At 49.3% G+C, this 22,684-nt stretch overlaps 1 protein-coding gene across 4 annotated transcripts in view; it reads left to right on the plus strand.

Annotated features, from left to right (window-relative positions):
- Positions 1 to 16,317, plus strand: part of LOC125706350 (A-kinase anchor protein 13-like) — an 83,001-nt gene extending 66,684 nt beyond the window's left edge. For all 4 annotated transcript variants that reach the window (XM_048973015.1, XM_048973016.1, XM_048973017.1 and 1 more), the window contains 20 exons: positions 3,363 to 3,430; positions 4,100 to 4,166; positions 4,255 to 4,399; positions 4,495 to 4,607; positions 6,093 to 6,239; positions 6,989 to 7,239; positions 7,338 to 7,463; positions 7,655 to 7,772; positions 8,203 to 8,454; positions 8,537 to 8,613; positions 9,135 to 9,316; positions 9,758 to 9,840; positions 9,936 to 10,118; positions 10,437 to 10,553; positions 10,649 to 10,713; positions 10,982 to 11,026; positions 11,215 to 11,262; positions 12,484 to 12,897; positions 13,534 to 13,843; positions 13,969 to 16,317. In XM_048973015.1, coding sequence (XP_048828972.1) covers positions 3,363 to 3,430; positions 4,100 to 4,166; positions 4,255 to 4,399; positions 4,495 to 4,607; positions 6,093 to 6,239; positions 6,989 to 7,239; positions 7,338 to 7,463; positions 7,655 to 7,772; positions 8,203 to 8,454; positions 8,537 to 8,613; positions 9,135 to 9,316; positions 9,758 to 9,840; positions 9,936 to 10,118; positions 10,437 to 10,553; positions 10,649 to 10,713; positions 10,982 to 11,026; positions 11,215 to 11,262; positions 12,484 to 12,897; positions 13,534 to 13,843; positions 13,969 to 14,021 — 2,864 coding nt within the window. In that variant the 3' untranslated portion in view covers positions 14,022 to 16,317. The remainder of the gene's footprint in view (positions 1 to 3,362; positions 3,431 to 4,099; positions 4,167 to 4,254; positions 4,400 to 4,494; positions 4,608 to 6,092; positions 6,240 to 6,988; positions 7,240 to 7,337; positions 7,464 to 7,654; positions 7,773 to 8,202; positions 8,455 to 8,536; positions 8,614 to 9,134; positions 9,317 to 9,757; positions 9,841 to 9,935; positions 10,119 to 10,436; positions 10,554 to 10,648; positions 10,714 to 10,981; positions 11,027 to 11,214; positions 11,263 to 12,483; positions 12,898 to 13,533; positions 13,844 to 13,968) is intronic.
- The last annotated feature ends 6,367 nt before the right edge of the window (positions 16,318 to 22,684 follow it).

Raw genomic sequence — 22,684 nt, forward strand, 5'->3', positions numbered from 1 at the left:
TATGGGTGTCCCGTTAGCTGAATGGTAGGGGCTGGGACTGTCTCAATACTGAACAAGCAATGGACGATAATGAGTAATGATGGGTTAATTATATCATTAGTTTTATATTGCTCAATTGAAATTCACACCAAAAATGGGAGATTTCCGAGTTTTTTTGAAGGTTGAAGGTGGAGAGGGTAAATTTACACCATTCGGTGTTCAGTATCCAGTCAGTGTTAAATGCTTTGGTGCAAACTGCTGCGCACTGCATAAGGGTAGGTCTGGCCCCGTTTGCAGTGTGTGGCAGTGTCGCCAGCCTGAGGGTGGTAAGAGAATGTGCCGGAAAGGTGTAATTATAGCATGTGTCTGCATGGAGCCCTGCCTTGGGGTGAGTGGGCTGGCCTCTCCCTAGGTCTGAGTCATGGGTCTGGCCTTGGCTGCCTCAGGACAGGCCTGCTGTCCATCTCAGAACCTCGAGTGACCAACAGTCACAGCAAAGATGAGTCAGTCTATCGCCATGCTAGTCACCTTAAGGCACCCTAATCCCCTCCAAGGTACACCCCAGCCGGGGACCGGGATAAGTAGCGGGAAGATGGCTGGATTGTCAGCGTGATGTGTGCATCTGGCTAATGCAGATTAATAAATAAGGCTGAGAAGGTTGGATGGTTCTAGGCAACAGAATAGAGCAGGTTCCTCAGAAGATTCTCATCCAGTGCTATACAAATTCCAGAAGCTGTAGGTTAAACAGCTGACATTAGGAGGAGATGATTCTGACATGATTCTGCTGAATGCTGCAGTTAAATCCCACTGGCGGTGTGAAGGGGGCGCTCTCCCACCCAAAGACACATGATTCTGCTGAATTCTGCAGTTAAATCCCACTGGCAGTGTGAAGGGGGCACTCTCCCACCCAAAGCCACATGATTCTGCTGAATGCTGCAGTTAAATCCCACTGGCAGTGTGAAGGGGGCGCTCTCCCGCCCAAAGACGCATGATTCTGCTGAATGCTGCAGTTAAATCCCACTGGCGGTGTGAAGGGGGCGCTCTCCCACCCAAAGACACATGATTCTGCTGAATGCTGCAGTTAAATCCCACTGCCAGTGTAAAGGGGGCACTCTCCCGCCCAAAGCCACATGATTCTGCTGAATGCTGCAGTTAAATCCCACTGGCAATGTGAAGGGGGCGCTCTCCCGCCCAAAGACGCATGATTCTGCTGAATGCTGCAGTTAAATCCCACTGGCAGTGTGAAGGGGGCGCTCTCCCACCCAAAGACACATGATTCTGCTGAATGCTGCAGTTAAATCCTACTGCCAGTGTAAAGGGGGCACTCTCCCGCCAAAATACACGTGATTCTGCTGAATGCTGCAGTTAAATCCCAGTGACGGTGTGAAGGGGGCACTCTCCCGCCAAAATACACGTGATTCTGCTGAATGCTGCAGTTAAATCCCAGTGACGGTGTGAAGGGGGCGCTCTCCCACCCAAAGACACATGATTCTGCTGAATGCTGCAGTTAAATCCCAGTGACGGTGTGAAGGGGGCGCTCTCCCACCCAAAGCCACATAATTCTGCTGAATGCTGCAGTTAAATCCCACTGGTGGTGTGAAGGGGGCGCTCTCCCGCCCAAAGATGCATGAGTCTGCTGAATGCTGCAGTTAAGTCCCGCTGGCAGTGTGAAGGGGGCGCTCTCCCGCCCAAAGCCACATTATTCTGCTGAATGCTGCAGTTAAATCCCAGTGACGGTGTGAAGGGGGCGCTCTCCCACCCAAAGCCACATGATTCTGCTGAATGCTGCAGTTAAATCCCAGTGACGGTGTGAAGGGGGCGCTCTCCCACCCAAAGCCACATAATTCTGCTGAATGCTGCAGTTAAATCCCAGTGACGGTGTGAAGGGGGCGCTCTCCCACCCAAAGCCACATGATTCTGCTGAATGCTGCAGTTAAATCCCAGTGACGGTGTGAAGGGGGCGCTCTCCCACCCAAAGCCACATGAGTCTGCTGAATGCTGCAGTTAAATCCCGCTGGCAGTGTGAAGGGGGCGCTCTCCCACCCAAAGACACATGAGTCTGCTGAATGCTGCAGTTAAATCCCACTGGCAGTGTGAAGGGGAGCCCCCTGCTTCCCCTGAAGCGTCATGTTCTCTCCCTGTCATTGGCTTCCATCTTGCCTGTACACTGAAGGGCCAGCTCTGCCATTTGTGCACTCGGCACACAGCTGGGGAAAGGCTCCGCTTGCCCTGGGCGTCTCTTAAAATGTGAGAGCCCACCCCACCCCACCCCCTCCCCGACCAGCACAGGCGGCTTGGGGGCCGTGGCTGAGGTGGGTCCCTCGGAGCAGTGGACCGCTGCCCGGCTCCTCCGTGTTGCTCTGTGTTGCATCACCTCCCCCCCCTGCCCCCCTCCATCTGGAATAGATCAGTTCTCTTACACCCTCTGTTCGCCGCCTACATACAGCATGCAGTTCCCTATCTGTCAGCAGCCTGCCCCGGTCCTCAGGATCCACTGCCTCTCCGCCCACCTGCCCCGCCCAGGAAAATGCTGACCGGCCCGGCCCTCCGACTTGTTTTTCTGCGCCGCAGTTTCCGTGGAGGTGTCTGCCCACACCCACATTTGCCCCGTCTACAGCTCGTCTGCATATGTCTATAGGCTCCGTTTTTTTCCTCTCAGGATGACGAAGTGCTTAATGTTTGTCTATTTTTAGCCACTTCTCACTCACCCCAGTGTGTGAGCGGCCTGCAACCCCTGAGAATCCAAACCGCGTTGTGCCCTTTATGTTCGTGCTTCTTCACAATGGAGTATTTTCAGCTGTTGTGTCACTGACGCACTTGTACATATTTTAATAAGTATTAAATTGAAATGGAAATGGCCGATAATGTAGTATCTTTTGGGCAGAATGACTTCACACCCCAGATCCAGGCACTTAATTTCCTGTTTATGTGCTTGTGACTCTTGCTGATGTTTGCAGAACTAGAAAGAGCGAAGTTGTCTGGGGTCAGAGTGTCATCTGTTTCCCATACTGCTGCCCTGGGAGATGGTAGATCACTTGAAAGCAGGACTTAAATATGTATTGTCTCGTAAGTGTGAAGGTGATGCATAAATTTAGCGTAATGGTAGCACATTTTATACGTAGTGTCTGTTCATTTTATTTATTTATTTATTTTGAGTATTTGAATGTTTGAGCAGTCGGGTAACCAGGAAGCAGATCTGTCTTTCTCGAAACTGACGGGTTATAATTCCCCACTTGTATTTTTAGTCAATTATAAATGGATTGTCTGTGAACACACACTTTGGTGCTCGCCTCCGCCAGTCGTGGGCCAGAGCCCCGCGGGCCTCGGGTTTTTGTCCCTCGCCTTCTCTGATTCGGGTGCCTGTGTGTCTCTGTGTGTTTCAGACTGTACTGCTCATGTACACAAGGGCTGCAGGGAGAGTCTCCCCACCTGCACCAAGGTCAAAATGAAGGTGAGTGAGGCCCCTAGCAGCTTGTGTGTGCGTGTGTGTGTGTGTGTGTGTGTGTGTGTGTGTGTGTGTGTGCGTGTGTGTGTGTGTGTGAGCAGGTATACCTATCCTTACGGGGACACAATGTCCCCCATAACGTAATAAATATCCGTTATTTTTTTTCCCTTATGGGGACCGGCTTCTTGGTCCCCATAAGGGAAAACTCTATTTTATAAAAATCTGTGACTGCTATGAAAAAACTAAAAATTCAAAAACTCTTGTATTTTACTTGGTTACTTATGGTTACGGCAGGGTGGGGGTTAAAGTTGGCATAGTTAGTGTTAGCATTTTTCCCATAGAAGTGAATGAGTGGGCCCCATAAGGATAGGTATACCCTGCGTGTGTGTGTGTGTGTGTGTGTGTGTGTGTGTGTGTGTGTGTGTGTAAATGCCGTACCCTGGACTGACATCCCATCCTGGCTGTACCCCTGCCTTGTGCCCTATGCTTACTGGGACAGGTTTCAGGCCCCTTCACACGACTTTCCATGCATAGGGAGGTGTACGGAGGCATGTCAGATATTTGTCAGTGGGAATTTTCTGTGTAAATCTTGTTTATTGCATACATTAGGAATGATCTGTGAAGTGGCGTAATGTGTAAAAGAAAACTTATATTGTTTTTTTCTTTTTTTTTCAGCTGCAGAAACAGCAATGCACAGTACTAGATGCAGCCCCGGTCCAAACCGTCACTATGAGGCAGAAAAGTAGGTTGTTTCTTAATTAGATTTTCTACTTTATGGCTGCTTTTCCATGGCTGCCTGACCTGTGTGTCCCCCACGTATAACCGTGTAGCCACGCCGGTGCGGGAGCGACCTCGCTCGGCCATCTTGATCCCCGAAGATGCCAGTATGGGGGTGGCCCCCCGCCGGCCTGTCTCCATTATGCCCTTTCACACCAGCAACCTGTCCAAGAGCGTCTCCATTAGCAACATCCCAAGGTGAACCCCTCCACCCACCCCCCACCCCCCCCTTTTTGCACACGCCCTCTCTATGACCTCACATTGACTCACTGACTGCGTCCTTGCTGATGTAGCCCCGTGCTGGACGACATGCCCCTAAAAGTACAGCGCTACCTGTCCCAGTCCACCGACTCACTGCACAAGACCAGCAAGGTCAACGAGTCCATGGAGTCACTGGCAGATGAGGGTGAGTAGTGGGAGAGTCACCCCAGAGTCACCCTTTTCCATAAGGCACGGACTAGACAAGGATGAATAAAGCACAATAAAGAAGCAAATTAGTTGTAGCTTCGTTAAATATTTTAATACAGCCCTTTAAGTTAATTACAGTGTATGTTTGAGGGGAATTAAAGGGGCATTTTGTTTCTCAGAGATGCTCATTATTAAGATGGTCAACTAGTGGCCCATTAATGGTAGCACTTTACTTGAGTGGCCAGAAATATTTCGCAATAATTCGTTTACTTCTGAAATACAAATTATGAACAGATCATGAACAATTATAGTAACTTCTTGAGATAAAAGATGCGTCATGATGCGTCATGATGAACAAACTTGACATCAGTATTTCACTTCTGTGATTTGTTATTTGTTAAGCCTTTTCCAGCATATCCCAGAGATTCTCAGTGGGGTTAAGGTCTGGGCTCTGTGGCGACGAATCCATGTATGGCCATGGTGTCTCATGCTCCCTGAACCGGTGCCTTCAGGGAAGAAACAAAATCATTGATGGCAAAAACTGATCATTCGGTATATTCAGGTAGTCAGCTGACCTCATTCTTTGGGCACATAATGATGCTGAACCTAGACCAACTGAAGCAACCTCATATCGTACAGTAGCACTGCCCCCACAGGCTTGTACGGTAGGCACTGGGCATGACGAGTGCATCACGTCATCCGCCTCTCTTCTAACCCGATGCACCCATCACTCTGGAACAGGGTCAATCTGGACTCATCGGATCACATGACCTTCTTCCATTGTCCAGTATTTATGCTCTCTAGCAAACTGAAGCCTTTTTCCCAATAAGCCTCACTGATAAGTGGTTTTATTTAGGCTACGCAGCTAGTCTCAATACCTCAAGTTCTCTTCACATAGTGCTTGTGGGAAAAGCTCTTACTTCAATATTAGACATAGCAGTGAGTTCTGCTGTTGATTTTATTTGACAGTTTGATTTCGCCAAACGTTTTAGTGACCTGCGATCACGTTCATTCAGGTGATGGTTCACCACTATCCTCCCAGGTTTTAATAATGCGTGGGACCAATCTTAACACAATTTTAGTAGTTCAGCAATTTCCTTCCATTGTTTTCTTTGCTTGATACTGGGCAATAATTTGACCCTTTTGATACAGTTTAACATCTTTACAGCTATAGGATATGTCTCCCAACATGGTTGTTTAAGAAATCAGAAGCTACTCACTGCACAAGTTAAGCTTAATTATCTTGTCGCCAGCTGAAACATATTAACCACTGCACGACTTTTCAAATTAAAGGCTCTTACCTGTTTGCTTAGTTAAATCTAGGTGGTGACCGTTTTTTTTGCCAGGCAATGTATAATGCTATATTATTTGTGCAGTGTCAATTAAAGTGTTATCTCTTTATTACCAGGGATCTCCTTTCTGAGTAGCAGTGGGGGTGACATGGAAGATGTTTCCCTGGTAACCGTCTCACTGTTCGTGTCAGGCACGGAGATGATGGACAGCCAGCTCCTGGGCGAGTTCGAGGCTGACGCCAAGGAGCTGGAGGCCGATTCTTGGAGCTTCACTGTAGATAAGAAGTATCTAAAGCACCTGAAGAAGGACGTCATCAAGAGACAGGATGTCATCTACGGTAAGTGGTCTGCTGTGGGCAGCTGCTGCTCTGAGAGGGTCAAAGGAAATCGGGCACCTGCGCGATACCATCCTAGTGGTGAAGCATGGTGGTGACAGCATCATGCTCTGGGAGTCAGGGACTGGGAGACAAGTCAGGGTCAAGGGAAAGTTGACCAGAGCAAAGTATAGAGATATCCTTAATGAAAACCTGCTCCTCAGGCTGGGCTAAAGGGTTACCTTCCAACAGGACAATAACCCTAAGCACATTAGGAAGGCAATGCAGGTGTGCTTAATGAGTGAATGTCATAGTGTGGCCCGGCCAACGGACAGACTTAAACCCAATGGGACATCTGTAGGGAGACCTGAGAGTAGCTGTGCATTGACAGTCACCCAACCTGATAGAGCGTGAGAGAATCTGCAGAGCTGAATGGGAGGAAGTCCCCAAATCCAGGTGTGCATAGCTTGGCACCTCATTCGTAAGAAAACTGGCGGCTGTCATGGCTGCCAAAGATGCTGCAGTGAAGGGTCTGAGTACATGTGTCAGTGCGATGTTTTAGTTTTTTATATTAAGAAAAATATTTAGCAAAAACAAATCTAAAACCTTTTTTTTTGTATTGTTATCATGGAGTATTGGGTTTAGGTTTATGGGTAAAATAAATGAAACATGATAAGGTCTGAGTATTTCCTGAATGCACTGTACAGTGAAGTGTCACCAATGCAGCTAGATGCTTATGGCACCGGTGTTCAACGTCCACCCCGGTCTCACAGAGCTGGTCCAGACTGAGATGCACCACTTGCGGACGCTGAAGATCATGGCTGAAGTGTATGGAAAGGGGCTGCAGAAGGAGGTGTTGCTGGCGACACAGATGGTGGAGAAGATCTTCCCAGCGATGGAGGACCTGCTGGAGCTCCACACGCAGCTCCTGGGGCGGCTGCTGGAGAGGAAGCGGAAGTCGCAGAAGGAGGGCAGGGAGGGCGGCTTCCTCATCCACAAGGTCGGGGACATCCTGCTGGATCAGGTGAGGTAACCTGAAGGCGTCTGCTGGACCCAGATGCATGGAAGCAGTTTGGTCTGCTAACAAACGGCTCACGTTAACCTCTATACAACCCCCCCCAGTTTGCTGGGAAAAACGCAGAGCACATGAAGAAAGTTTACGGCAAGTTCTGCAGCCGGCACAGCGAGGGGGTGAACTTTTACAAGGGGCTTCTGGCCAAAGATAAACGCTTCCAGGCGTTCATTAAGGTGATCACAATCGCCATCTCATTCTGTTCCCGAACAATAGCCTTCTGCTAAACATAATATGATGTATTAACTTGATTTTTAGTTGAACCTCATAAGTATCATCCCACAAACCAATATATGGTGCGTCTCCCCCCCCCCCCCCTCCCCATTGTCCTTTCTCCTTCTTAAGCGGATGTGGCTGTTTCTTTCAGAAAAAGATGAGCAGCACCATCGTTCGACGGCTTAGCATCCCAGAATGCATTTTACTGGTGACGCAACGAATAACCAAGTACCCAGTGCTGCTGCAAAGAATTCTGCAGCACACCAAAGGTGAGGCTCTCCTCGATGAGCCGAGGGACACGCACTCTTGTTTGTAGGGAGTTTTTTGTCCAGAAGATGCCCTAATGGCATATTCTCCATAGGCACAGGTAGGATTTACGTCTGTAGAGAGTCCGTTTGTAACAGTCTTGCAGCAGACTTCAGTGAGCCGGCTCTGATTTTATCCAGCGTGGTGTTAGATTCAATCTTTGCATTACTTTGATTTTCATGCCAACCTATTCCTATGACTTAATTGGTGGATTTAGTCGTTATTCGTTAAATATGTCGAATTATCTAAGTTAATTATCTGATTAGTTCTGCAAGTCACTTTAATTATCTATAAATGTGATTTATTGGTTAAAGAACCCGCGTGTGTGCCCACCTAAGGCCTGTACACTGATGACCCCCCCCCTCCCTCCCCCACTGATGCATTGCCCTCCAGAGAGCGAAGAAGACCACAAGGAGGTGGAGGAGGCGCTGCGGCTGGTGAAGGAGGTGATTGCTGCCGTCGACGGCAAGGTGCACAAGCACGAGCGCAAACGGCGGCTGCAGGAGGTGCACGGGCGCGTGGACGGGCGCTCCATTACTCGCATGAAGAGCGGCCAGATGTTCGCACGTGAGGACCTGGTGCGAGGCCGCAGCCTTCTCCGCGACGGGCCGTTGCAGCTCAAGACTTCGGCCGGTCGCCTCAAGGGTGAGCGCCGGCCCTCGGCACGTCCTCCCCCATTCCTGGGCCCTGGAGCGTCTCCTTAACCTTCCCTAACCTCTCCCTTCAGACGTCCTCGCCCTGCTCCTCTCTGACGTCTTGGTCTTCCTGCAAGAAAAGGACCAGAAATACATATTCGCTCTACTGGTAAGATTGTTTTGTTAGCACTTTCCGGACTCTCTCGTCCTGAATGACACTTAGTTTTGGTTCTCTTTCCCAAATAAGGATTCACACCCGTGTTTTTCTGTGGGCTGTGGCTTGTATTGGGCCACGGCATTAGCAGGCAGAGCTACTTCCTTCTTCCTTTTTTGCTCCCCATCCCCCACCTCCTATTTTATTTTTGCCCAAACTTTTCCCCCAAATAAGGAACCCGGCCATGAGTTTGGTCAACTGAGCCTCCTCCAAGGGGCCTGCGAAGACCTGGGCAGAACGAGGGCAGTGTTTTGTAACAGGCACACCTGCTGGAGAACGGTTACACCCAGGGCATGCGGGGCCGTGCATCTGCATGTAGCTGCGTAGGCAGAGTAAAAGCCTTATGTTCTCTCAACACACTTTAAGGAGGCCCTTAAAATAAAATATTGATATTTGAGACCTTTTTAATGATTTGGAGGAGTTGCCGGTGTCTGGTATGTTTAGGTTCTCAGCCTCAGCTTGTTGTGACCCCCCAGGACCAGCGCTCCACGGTGATCTCGCTGCAGAAGCTCATTGTCCGTGAGGTGGCCAACGAGGAGCGAGCCTTCTTCGTCATCACAGCCGGCATTGAGCAGCCCGAGATGGTAGAGGTGCACGCCAACTCCAAAGAGGAGAGGAACACCTGGATGCACTTCATACAGGAAGCCATGCACTCTGTGTACGTGTGGGGGGGGCACTTTTCTCCTGGCTGTGTAAACAAGCGGCTCTTCAGCCTATCTGATTATCAAAATAACTGTAGTGTTGAACCCTGACGGAACATTTTACTAAGGGAGCGTGGATGTTATTAGCATATATCTCTGTAATGGTTTATTTCAGTAACTAAGGGATTAAATACTATTGCTTGTTAGAAGTGCTTTACAGGGTTTAAGAGTGCACTTAGTCATACATTAGCTGTAGAAATGGGTATTTATTTGAGTGCTTACTCTCAAGGAGGATTCATTGCAGTGATATTTGGATATTTTCAAGTTCCTCCGTTTTATGAATATGCATTCTTTATGTAGAGGATCCCTATCTCCCCTAATGGGTTAATGGGTTGTATTTGGTTGCGACTGGTGGTGATGCTACATGCTAACTTTAGGTTTTTGATGATGTGATGCAGGGGGAAGGATGAAGACGAAGGGATTCCGAGTGAGAATGAGGAGGACAGAAGGCAACTGGAAACCAAGGCCAAGGAAATGAGAGGTTCGTTTACCGCCCACTCCCTGCCCCCAGAGTAGCGGCCTTTTTAAGTATCACCACCTGGAGTCCTTGAGTGACGTGTCTGCTGTCCCCTTCAGACCTGCTGAAAAAGACGGACGAGCAGATCATAGCGCTGCTGGAAGAGAAGGTGAAGGTGTTCAGGGACTTGTGCAACTGCAGCAAAAATGATGAGAACCCCACCAGGGCCGCAGCGATGTTCCACACCGGTGCAGATGACTCACTCAAAGGGGATCACATCATGCAGGACACCCTGAAGGAAGGTGGGTGTGGCCAGAAGCATAGCCAATCACGGAGGAGTGGCAGAGTTCTGTGTTATAGACCACTCGACATAATTTTGCCTATACTGTCTCTCGCTCATGTTTTTTTAAGACAGGTAGAATATATCCAGATGCGGAGGGACTTAATCGAAAAAGCTGCACAGTTTTATATTTACAGTAAATAATTTGTCCCATGAAGTAGTTCAGTATCTTTAAAGGAGGACTCACTAAACCACAGTCTAACAGCAATCTGTAAGAGACTCTCTGTGGGCTGCACAGCTAGCTGTTAGCATGCTGACACGGTGTGTGTCTGTTTTTCAGTGGAGAGGCTGCAGTCTCTGCTGAATGTTGACCTTAGTGGCGGTGGAGGACTTTCATGTCTACCTCGCAGGGCAGAGACCTTCAGCGGCTTTGACAGCCATCAGATGGCTTCCAAACGTGAGAGCCAACCCCCCCCCCCCCCCCCCCGGTCGCCCTCTAGCACATTGGTGTGATATTAATGTGCCAGTAACCACTGTGCCGTTTTACTCTAGACGGGGACCCGGGTGAGGACTCTGCAGAGCTACGCAGGACAGAGTCTGACGGTGTCCTCAAAAAGGTAGGAGGCTGCATAGGCACTGGCTGTGGTCTATGGTCCTGTGTTTTAAATCACTTTCCGGGGACAGTGTGGAGTGGCGACGGAGCCCGAATGTTCATAAAGGGAGGGAAAGAAGGTGCATGGTTAGAGCAACAAGGGGTTAATTAATAATCATCTAACATTGTGTGATCACTGCGCATTACATTACTACCCTGATCCATACAGACACACACACAGGGTCTGACCCTCCCAGCAGACCGAACCTTGGAATTGTGCTTGTTTTCTGCAGGGGGGGGATATCAGCCTGGCTCTCATACTAAAGAAGAACAGCGAGGTAGGGTGTACACCCGCCCACACAATAATGGCATTATTAGTCTGGTTAAGTTTCTATTATGTGTGGTGGGACAGGCACATAGACAGACAGCCCTACGTCATGGGCCTGGCCCTGAGAGTCACATGACCATACTTAGTCTATTTCAACTGAAAGTAACCAGTTGGCCAACCTGTATCATCCCACTCCAGGTCCTTCACAGCGTGACCAGAATTCATGAGCTGTTGAACACGTTACAGGTATGTTACAGTGTAATGATCCCTGGGGTCTTCATCCACACTATTAGCTTTCTGCTTTACCTTCGGTCAGTAGCTAATAATTTTCACCATCATCAATTTAATAGCACCAAAGTTTCATGGGAAGAGAGATTGGGTGCAGCTAGAGGGGCCAGATGACAGGAACGATGTTTATGGTGAATGTGTCATTCTGTGGGGGACCGTAAGGCTTTAGCATGGAATGTGTGAGATCAGAGAAAGGCAGGTACATAGACTGCATGCAGGACAAGCCAAAAAAGGCTCCGTCTCTGGTAAACCTGCCTGTGATGCATGTGCCTTTGGCTGCTCTGGATAAGGAACCTTACAGGACAGAAGTTAAGGTCTGATGGTCTGGGCTCAACGCTGATCATTGCACATGGGCCCCAGCACGTTCCTGAGGGGGAGCTCGGCCTGATCTCCCCTGGCCCTCCACGTGTGAATGCCCTGTATTTAGGGACACAGCAGGGGGGAGGATTCGAACCCTGACCCTAGAGGTGTGCGGCAGCAGTGCTAACCACCGTGGCACCCTAAAATCGTTAATGTGAATCAAAGTCCAAAACTCAAGCTCACTATTAAGACATTTCAGCAGATAAAAACAGCATAGAACAAGCAGTAAAAAGCCTGTGACATTTATTTTAATATTTAAGACGAAATTAGTCTTTTAATACATTTGTGTTTTGGGAGCATGAAAATTTTAAGTGTATAAGCTTTGATTAGAGTGCCTGCAGAGTGTCACATTGTCTTCGACCTTCTGTCTGTCTCTCTGTGTGTCTGTGTTTGTCTGTCTGTCTGACTGATTGTATGTGAATATCTCTCTATGTGTGTCTGTGTGTTTCTCTGTCTGTATGTCTGTGCATCTCTGCATCTCTCTGTGCGTGTTTCTATCTGTTTGTGCGTGTCTGCCTCTCTTTCTGTGCATATCTGTATCTCTCTGTCTGGCTCTGCCTGTGCATGTCTCTCTGTATATATGTGCGTGTTTCTCTGTCTGGTTGTATGTGCATGTCTCTGTATGTGCATGTCTCAGTCTGGCTGTCTGTGCGTGTCTCTCTGCCTGTGCGTGTCTCTCTGTCTGTGCGTTTCTCTCTCTCTGTCTGTCTGTCTGTCTGTCTGTCTGTGCATGTCTCAGTCTGGCTGTCTGTGCATGTCTCAGTCTGGCTGTCTGTGCATGTTTCTATCTGTCTGACTTTGTTCCTGTGTGTCGGCCAGGCCGTGGTGGTCCAGCAAGACACACTCATTGAGGACCAGCGGCAGGCCCTGAGCGAGCGCCCCCCCGCTGTGAGAGTCCCTTCTCGGCCCAGCTCGCTCCTGGAGCAGGAGAAGCAGCGTAGCCTGGAGAAGCAGAGACAGGAGGCAGCCGAGCTGCAGAAGCAGCAGGCCGCGCATGCCGAGGAGCGCCGCCGGCGCGAGCGTCAGTGGAAGATGCGGGAGCAGGAGCTGGCCGAGCGTGAAGCCAGCCTGCAGGTGCAGGAGGAGGAGGCAGGCCGGCAGGAGCGCGAGCTGGAGGAGTCTCGCCGGGAGCTGCTCGAGCGTAAGGAGGAGTACCAGCGGGACCTGGAGAGGCTCCGGGACGCTCAGAGAAAGCTGGATAGGGAGCGCATGGAGATGGAGAAGATAGAGCAGGTGAGAGACCTGGAGGCCTGAACTTCGCAGGCTGATGATATCACACACTGATAGGTTGATATTGGGTGGGTGGACGCTTAATTAGCTATATATATCGGGACACACACTCACCGGATTGGGGATCAGAAGATACTCTCGTAGCTAACTACACAAACAGTCAGAGGATGGGAGACACACAGTTTTGATGGACACTTCTGACATCCAGTGGTGATACTAGGCAAATAGATGACTTCATAAAAATCTTTTCATTGGTCGATTAGATATCAAATGCTGTCAGTAGACAGAGGAAAATGGAATTACTTTGCTTTTTCTTTTGTGAGATTGTTACATGTACATGGTCATAATTCAGCATGTAATATTTTTTTTATGGAGAACTGCATTATGAAATATATGTAGAAGTAGCCATTTCTTGTCCAGAAAGTAAAAATCCAGGCCAAGATTTTGTTTCATCCAACCATTTGAGCATAAAAAGTCAAGAGAACAGAGTTATTAAGTGGTTGGTTTCATTCTGGACCTGAAATGTCCAATACTGCATATATCACAGATACTGAACTTCTAACGAGACCAATAAAGCCAGACCGAGGTCCTAAACACGCTGGACTGCCCCCCCTCTAACGGCTGCCCACATCTCTGCAGGAGCAGAGGAAGGAGCGCACCCCATCCAGCACCTCCGAGGACTCCCTGAAACTCCAGAGCCCCAGCCTGGACAGGGACCCCGGGGACTGCGAGCTGTCCTCATCCCCAGGCAAGGACTCCATGATGATGCGGATGGGCTCCAAGCGGAAGGGGAGGAGCCTGAACCCCTTCGCCCTGAACTCCAGCCACAAGGCGCAGGCACCTGAGGCACAGCCTCAGCTTACGGGCCGCCTGCTGCAGCTGGCAAAGACCAAGGAGAAGAAGGAGAAGAAGAAGAAGAAGGTCAAAGAGCAGCTCTCGCAGCCAGGAGGTACGGCGAGACTCTGGCCGTCCGTGAGCCTGACGTCTGACTGAGTGAAGCAGCGTTCGTGATGATTAATGACAGCATGTTAACATCCACTATGATAACAGAGTATCCACTGCTGTCCTCCGCAGAGCCTCTGCTCACCCAGGAGCCCCACGTGGATGGAGAAATCTACTTCTGCTGAGTCTCCACTGCCGCTCACCGATATCCCATGATGACCTGCTGCCGGGGAGTAAGGCTAAACCGATCTCATGGACAGCTTCCCCTACAGCCCAGAGTGGGTGCCACGGTTCGTCTGCGGGGGCCAGGCACCCAGAGGGCTGACCTCTGACTTCTCTATGAACTCGACAAGTGCAATGGACTGCAGAAACACAATCAAGAGGCACATGTACCTTCCGAAACGCAGCCGTCAAACAGCACTGGGCCTGTTCAGGTTGAAAACTGGGGTTTAACAGTAAAAATTGACGATTTTTCAGCAGGCCGTTTCGGTTCCTCTCTGCGCTCCTAGAGCTGTGTGTTTCCCAGCATCTAGAACAGAATATTACAAGTTCTTTGAAAAGATAAACCTTTTGCAGGAGGTTGCCTTCAGTTGCATTCCATAAGCCCACGTTTTCCATACCCCAAAACTCGTGCTCATCGGTTTAGTTTTTCCATCTTGGTCCAGCAGAGTTGTGGGAATAAGAGGCAGGAGTTAGCAGGATTAATTACCAGATGTGCATTACTGATGATAAAAGGGGGGAGGGGTTGAGGGGTGGTGTTAATGGGGAATGTCAGCCAATGGCAGGGTCTGTAGAAGGGCTGGGTCTTTTGTCAGGAGCCTGGTGTCTGAGAGGTGGAGAGGCAGTTGGACCAACAAGGAGCTAGATGGGTAGGACAGGCGAAGCTGCTCTCTCCCCAATACAATGGACAGATTCACTGGCCTTCGGGGGGAGCCACACTGAAGCTATCAGGGGAAGTGCAGTGTACTGGGAGTACTTTGGAGCTCGCAGCATAACTCCCACTATACACTTTAAAATGTTTCTTTCGTAATTTAAATTTGCTCACAAAAAGATTCACTGAAGAAGAAAGACAATAATGAATCTGGCTGGAGCAGAAGGACTATCATATCATAGTGTTTTTAAAACAATCATGTTTAAATGAACCTCTTTTAAAAAAAAAAAATGCTTATTTGCTTCCTGACACTGATATCACATGCGCAATCGGTCTTGCAATGTCAAAACTCGCCACTGGGAGGAACCAAGGGGCACAACATGTGGTTGAAATTTTTAAAACATTCCACCTGGAACGACAGCCGTTTGTGAAAAACAAGTCAAGCTACTGTAGAGTGTGATTTGTGTCTGGCGCAGAGAGCAGCCTGCATCTGTGTCTCCATTTGAATATCGTGCTTTTAGTCTCGTTTAGGAAACATTTCAGCCCAATAGAAACACCTGCGTTTCGGCGTATCAGCTAACCGGAACACTTTAGCATTAGCTTAAAATGCTGACTAGCCTGCTTTTTCTTTTCAATTAAAAACTAAATTTCATTTAAGCCTACAACTTTTTCAAATCCGCTTTTAAACTATGATAGCGACTTGGCCTGGAATTAATTAATTAAAACCAATTTCCTCAGTACACTTGGTATTTTCGTATTTGGCCAGTCTGTGGCTGGAAAGTGGCTTTTTCCCCTCTACACTGTTAACAAACTGAAATGTGGCTCTTCGTATGACTTAAGCTGTTGTTTGCCAAAATTTCAGATTGTTATGTCACACAGCTACCACTAGAATGCACTGTTGCAATACTCAAATGGACATATGGCGTCTCGCTTTAAGGAAAAATCTTTTTAATACGAATCGTTAGTAAGGACTGGATTTAAGGGTCTGTGGTGTATGCATATATCAACACATATGCATGTTTTCCTCATTAATGTTACAGTAGCCTGTGGCCTTTTATCTTCTCTATAAAACTTTAAATATAGGGATTACATTTCAAATGAATACTCATCCTTTATTAATACTAAATAAGTCTGCATTAATTCTGTTCAGCTATTCTGATTGATCTTTCCAGGCTGGTCGTCTATTTGTACAACGTCTGTTGAAGCTTTCCTGGAAAAAAGGAACTGAAATTCTGCAAGTGAATTTAGGACTACTGGATTACATATTTATGTTTTTTTTTATCATAATACAGAAACTATGTAGCCTTATGCTAAAAAAACAAGATGCACTATAATATGGCCCCTGCTTCTCTGGAAAGTCCAGAATAGGTGTTTATACTGAAATTTGTTAGTATTAAAGGTACATTATTCATGCTGAATTTTGTAAAGAAAATGGGTAAAACATGTAAATATGTTTATGTAAAAAAAGTAACTGTAAAATATATATTATATATATTGTGATCTATGTGGCCTTTTTCTAATGAGACTTTATTTATCTCTGTTCTCCGTTGTGGGAAATTGAGAATTACAGAGTTTATTTCTCATAATAAATAACAGTTATGATAAGTTTGCTCCTTCAAAAAGCCTGTTGCATCTTCTCTGACTCTCAATCAGTGTCATGACCATCGTGCTCATCTGTCCCCCGGCCACTGGCTTCTGGGGTGTTTCTTTGTAACTTTCTGTTTCCTGCCTTCCATCTGCCCCCACCCCCCCCACCAATCCTGCTCGGACACCTCCCTAAAACAGTTCTAAGTGGTACATTCAAATTGACATCTCTCATTGACCATTGGCTCACTGTGCCCCATCTCTGGAAGAGAATGTTTGCAGAACCTGTGGTCAGACCTGAATGGAAGCCGAAATGGGAAAAAAAAATTCATAATGTAATTCGCCATCCATAGAGCGACGTGACACTTCGGAGCGCTGAAGGAGGCATCGTGGTGGCCTGAAGGCACCATAAAGGCTCGGAGGCACTGTGAAGGCATCATGAAGGCTCGGAGGCACTGTGAAGGCATCATGAAGGCTCGGAGGCACTGTGAAGGCCCGAAGGCACCATAAAGGCTCGGAGGCACTGTGAAGGCACCATTAAGGCTTGGAGGCACTGTGAAGGCACCATTAAGGCTTGGAGGCACTGTGAAGGCACCATTAAGGCTTGGAGGCACTGTGAAGGCACCATTAAGGCTTGGAGGCACTGTGAAGGCATCATGAAGGCTCGGAGGCACTGTGAAGGCATCATGAAGGCTCGGAGGCACTGTGAAGGCCTGAAGGCATCATGAAGGCTCGGAGGCACTGTGAAGGCCCGAAGGCATCATAAATACTCAGAGGCACTGTGAAGACTCGAAGGCATCACGAAGGCTCTGAGGCATCACGAAGGCTCGGAGGCACTGTGAAGACCCAAAGAATCACGAAGGCTCGGAGGCACTGTGAAGACCTGAAGGCATCATAAATACTCAGAGGCACTGTGAAGGCCCAAAGGCATCATGAAGACTCGGAGGCACTGTGACTCCTTTGAGCTTGAAATGTGATGGGTGCCTCATTTCCCCGAGCGCCACTGAGCCGCAAATCCCACATTTTGAGCCTGTCACTGAAAAGCCCAGCTGTGTGCCTTTGTTTCACTTAGGTCCAGACTTACTAGACTAGACTGTTCTTTATGAAGACAACTCCTGCTCCGTCTCTCTCTCGCTGGTCACGTAACTAGAGCCAGCTCATTATCTGCAAAAAGCCGGGGTCCTCTGGGAACCTTTTCTGCGGCTGACATATGTGGCAGCTTCTGTTTTCCTACGTCGGTGAGACGATCAGTCTGCTGATGGGCCTGTTCTATGGTCGCAGCCCTATAAGCACCCAGTGAAGGTTCATAAAAGCCCCCAAGGGTGTAAATCAAGCAGCATCACATTTTGTATTCCGTGCCTGCATCACCTAGGGAGAAGAGATGGCTGCCCCCATGCTGCCCCACCCCCGACAACAATTACAATAGCTACAAGAATGTTCTCCGAGGTCTGAGTGACGTGGAAGAGCTTCCCATCACCTTTAATCCTCGATCGGGTGGCTGTTGTGAACCTGCACAAGAAGACAAGTGCACCGGGGCTCAGGGCTTATCCATCCCATCAGGCTTTATTTCATCTCGATCTGCTCTCCTTTCTTTTCCTTGTGTTTTCGTCACTCTCTCCCTGCCTTTTAAGTTTCAATTAGTATTTTCTCTTAATTGATCACCATTCCCGGACTTGCTGATCCAGCGTGTTTCTAGGTCCTCTTTTTCTGTTGCCGGTAAACCTCTCTCCCGCTGTATTGATCTCCTGGGCAGGCTTCTGAAGTATAAAAGTCAGCAAAGAGAGCCGTCAGGACAGAACTTTTCTCTCTGCCCCCCTTTTCAGAAGTTCATTCTTTACAACCATTTTGGACAGATAATTCCACCTCCCGTCTTCGAATACAGGCAATATTATTTATGGAAGACCTCTTGTTTACCTCTGGTAGAGCAGCATTTGTGCTGAAATTTATGTATTGCTCTGCAGATGCATGAATACACCCTTCTGGTAGGTATTAAAGAAGGACTGCTTTCATATAAAGGGCTCTGATTTCAGAGACTTTCTCACGTCTAACCCTCCCTCTGGCTCTGATGTTGAAGCAGAGCTTTTCCAGAGCTCCACTGCAACAGCATGGAGCTCAGAGAGGGTGGGGGGTGGGGAGCGGATGCTTTTCGGTTTGATAACGGGAAAGAGGCGGCCAGCGGGGTCTTCACAAAGGCCACAATCAGGACCTGCAGCTGCTGGAATGAAATTGTTTTGCTCCATTATTGCTGTCAACGAGGGCTATTCAGTGTGCCTGTTAACCGGGGGATTAGCCCTGCAGTTGGCCCTGTGAGAGTGTGTGTGTGTGTGTGTGTGTGTGTGTGTGAGAGAGAGGGGGGGGGGGGTGTACTGTGATTACCGTTTGCATGCCTGGCCTTCTCTTTGGGGCCCCATTCAGTGGAAAAACTGGCGTCCAAGCAGGAAATTTCAATCAGGGCCACACAATGGTGTGGGGATCAAAGGTGCGAGCAGTGGATAGTGGGCAGCTTGCGACAGGCAGCCAGCTTGGGACCTCAGCCTGAGAATGGCTTCATTGATCTGCTCCTGTAGCCTACAGCTGAAACAATGGTGCTGTTCAGCTCGCCACACCAGACGGCAAATGCTGGTATGGCCCCCGCTATGCATTTAGTCCTAGGAACAAATTATAGCTCCGGATATAAAGTTCTAGAGAGGAATATCCTGATTCTCCTGAATCAGGCAGTAACAAACACCGTGCGTTCATCTGCTGCCTGAGAGCTCTGCTGTCGGGCCAGACGGTGGAAAGTGCCTCCTAAACCCAGCATGTCTGGCTGGGGTTTGATAGATTTAAAATCGAAGGGATGGATATTCAAGGGCCACAGGGGGTTATGGCTGGAAGCAGGGAGGCACCCAGCGGAGTGAGTAGCCCTGGTGTAAGGTTCTGGTTACGTAGCTTTGAGAAACACATTTCTGTAAGCCTTGCAGTCATGCAAGTTCGTAATGTTTGAGATTGCTGGATTATTAATTATTAAAGAGTTTTTTTTTTTTTTTTTAAGAAACTAAATATGCCCTAACCTGCCTGTGTTTTGTGTTTTTCAGTGCACGGGGCACGTCACAAACCTACATATCCACGCTTGTGCGCATGTGCACTTACACCACGCTGACATGCCCGTGGCAAACTCCACTCCGCTCATTACCTGGCCTGCTGAGTGTCCGGGGCACAGTGAGCAGGCAGTGCAGTGAACACCTGCGTGCGGACCTTTTAGCTGTGCTGTAGAGGACACGGCCGTGAAATGCAGACAGGCATGACGGGGCCACCCGGCACCTCCTCTGTATGAGGGGTCCTCAGGGGCTGTGTGTAGCTTCATACACCTTCTCTGTCCTCCTCTGCTTCATGTCCTCCTCTGCTTCTCTCCCTTCTTTTGTGGACATTTGTATTCACATACAGTGTTTGCTCTCTGCACTGAGTACAGCTCAGGGTTTGTGCTGGTGATGAACCAGAAACTCAGCCAGTGCCCCGCAGTCCCAGTGCCTCCATCCCCATCGCTAGCTGGGTGAGGGCCTAGTTTCCATCAGGTATCCCCACAGTACAAAAGTATGTCGTCAGAATAATAAATATCCCGAAACTGCCAGTTGTGTGTCTGTGTTAATTACTAAGTCGTGGAGACCAAATTTCCCCCACAATGTAATAAAACCTGCAGACTTTCTGGGGACTTTTTTTTTGGTCCCATAAGGATAACATCAATTTAATAAAAATCTGTGACTGTAACAAAAAAGCTATGAATTCCAAAGGTCTTGTATTTTGTTTGGTTACTTATGGTTAAGGTTAGGGCTGGGTGGGGGTTAAGATTGTCATTGCTGGGATTAGGGTTTTGTCCATAGATGAGATTGAAGAGTCCCCACAAAAATATAGATATCTAATCCATGTGCGTGTGTGTGTGTGTGTGTGTGTGTGTGTGTGTGTGTGTGTGTGTGTGTGTGTGTGTGTGCGAGAGAGAGAAACTGTTCCCTGCAATGACCTGCTGTTGCATGCAGGCTGTGCACTGGGACAGATTCTGGGCTCACCATGGTTCTGCACTGAATATGAAGTATGGAAGATGGATTAGTGGTTTATTTTGGGAAGTTCAACATGGTGCTCTGTGAGGATTGCTATCGCACTCGGGGTTCGTGCCACATTATACTGGGGGCCTACAGAGACCAGCCCTGGATCACCATGACAAGCCCCCCCCCCCCCCCCCCCCCGCCAATCCCACGCAAGTGAATGAGCCAAGCAGGTAGATGGAGGTGCACTGAGGCGCCTGTTTCTAGTTCCCCCCCACCTTGCTTCCATTTGCACACGCAGGTGACATCTGTGGTCACGAGATCCCTCATCATTTGAGTTCGTGTGGTCATCCTGAGTGCCGCGGCTTACTTGGAGAGACCGCGATGTGGAGAGACCGCGATGTGGAGAGACCGCGATGTGGAGAGACCGCGATGTGGAGTGGCTGCAGCTGGTCAGCTACCCCCCAAGAGCATTAACCGAGCCCCCTTTACACGGTAGGATAACTCTTCATTCTGGACCATAGGGTTATCCTAGTTTGTAAAGCATGTTATTTGTTCGACTGACTGATGCTTCATTCTTCTGTGAGGCACAGGCCGTGTGTGTGTGTGTGTGTGTGTGTGTGTGTGTGTGTGTGTGTGTGTGTGTGTGTGTGTGTGTGTGTGTGTGTGTGTGTGTGTGTGTGAGCGCAGGCATGAGCGTACACATACAGACCTATTATACTTGAGGTGTGTTCAGCTCATGTGTGATTCCCTTATGGGCTGGTCAGATTATAACTTGCAGCCGGTTCATGTCAGTTGTGTCCAGCAGCTGAGGTGAAGCAGGAGAGGCATATGCGAGGTGACAGGCACACAGGCAGGGTGGCTTATTCGCGGGCGGCAGTCCGGACGGGGGGTCCTCTGTCCGTTAGACGTGTGTGAATGAGTTTGGCTGGGCTCATTCCTCAAAGGGGCCTTTTCAGAGGCTCCTGAAAGGCGGTACCAGGATAATAGGCTGACTGTGAAGAGAAGCGTTGCCTCTAACCCCCCAGCAAACCCCCATCACTTCTCAGCCCCTTAGTTAAGGGCTCTGGGGCTCCTTACAGATGCAAATGGCTTTCGAAACCCCGGCCACAAAAAGGAAGGAATGGCCTGCATGTGCTGGGGTTACTTTTAATGCGGCGTAACCTTTAAGCCAATCAGCATCTGTGTCTCTGGTCCTACGGCCCGGTGTGAACTTCAAAATGTGACCCGCCCCCCCACCCCCTGCACGCCATGGATGTTCATCTGCTCTGATGTCTTTATCCTACAGTCCTGTATCAGGGGGACACACTGAAGGTGTATTGGTGATTATTGCTGCAATCTTCTCTGCTGTCTGAGAAGTGAGATTGACCACTGGAACGCAGGCCAAAGTTCTCCGAGTAACATGGAGTACAGGCAGTGACATACATTTGCTGCTTTTTTGAGACCTACATGAAAACAAGAGGCATGCAGAGGAAATCTCACTGAGCTGCTAGCATGAATGCTATCTCAACAACTGGGTCATGCCTGCTGGTGTGACTGTAAATACTTGCCTCGCGAGCATTCTAGGATACGCTAATCCCACCGGCGCTACACTGCTGCCCCCTCCCGCCACAACGGTCAGCTCTCCCGGTGACCACCATTTCCAGTCGCCACCTCAGCTGATACGAGTCCCAATGTTAGGTGGTAGCTGCTGGTGCGCCATCTCTGAAGGGGGGGGGGGAGCCGGCCACTCACTAGTGGATGCTGGGTTGCTGGCGGGTGCTGGCATTGCTGGATTCCCCGGCCGCCGACCCTTCCCTTTCTGCAGTTTAAGGGGAATCTGTTGCACTTCCTGCTCCCCGGATCGGGTGGCCTCACGTTGCCACTCCCTGCGAGCCGTCTCCTCCGGCAGTGGGACCTCCGAGTCACATGCGCTCTCCACCAGCTTCTGGCACGTCCCCTGGTGGTTCCGTAGGTCTGACTCCTTCAGCTCCCAGCGCTCCTCCGCCAGCTGGGCCTCAAGGACACGGCAGGCCTCCTCTCGGCCGCGCAGCTCAGCCATGGTCTCTTGTTTAATCTTCGGGACCACCGCCAGCATCATCTCCTCCAGATCCTTCCACCCGTAATTCCACTAATCCCGCAGCCGCCGCTGCTGCTCCTCCAGCATACGCTACTCCCTTGCCAGCTAGGCTTCCAGGGTACGGCACCCCTCTTCACGGGCAAGCAACGTCGCCTCCACAGCCTCAACTTGTTGCCCCCTGCAGTTGCACTCGCAGCTGAGGTCACGCTGTGGACCTTTGCCAATTGGTGGGCTGGGAGTCCTTGCTGGCCGGTGAGCCGTCTGAGACCTCGGGAGCTCTCGCCCTCACTCGTCACCAACATCTCTAATGGGAGTCCA

The sequence above is a fragment of the Brienomyrus brachyistius genome, chromosome 13 (genome assembly GCF_023856365.1).
Source record: "Brienomyrus brachyistius isolate T26 chromosome 13, BBRACH_0.4, whole genome shotgun sequence".
Lineage (NCBI taxonomy): Eukaryota > Metazoa > Chordata > Actinopteri > Osteoglossiformes > Mormyridae > Brienomyrus > Brienomyrus brachyistius.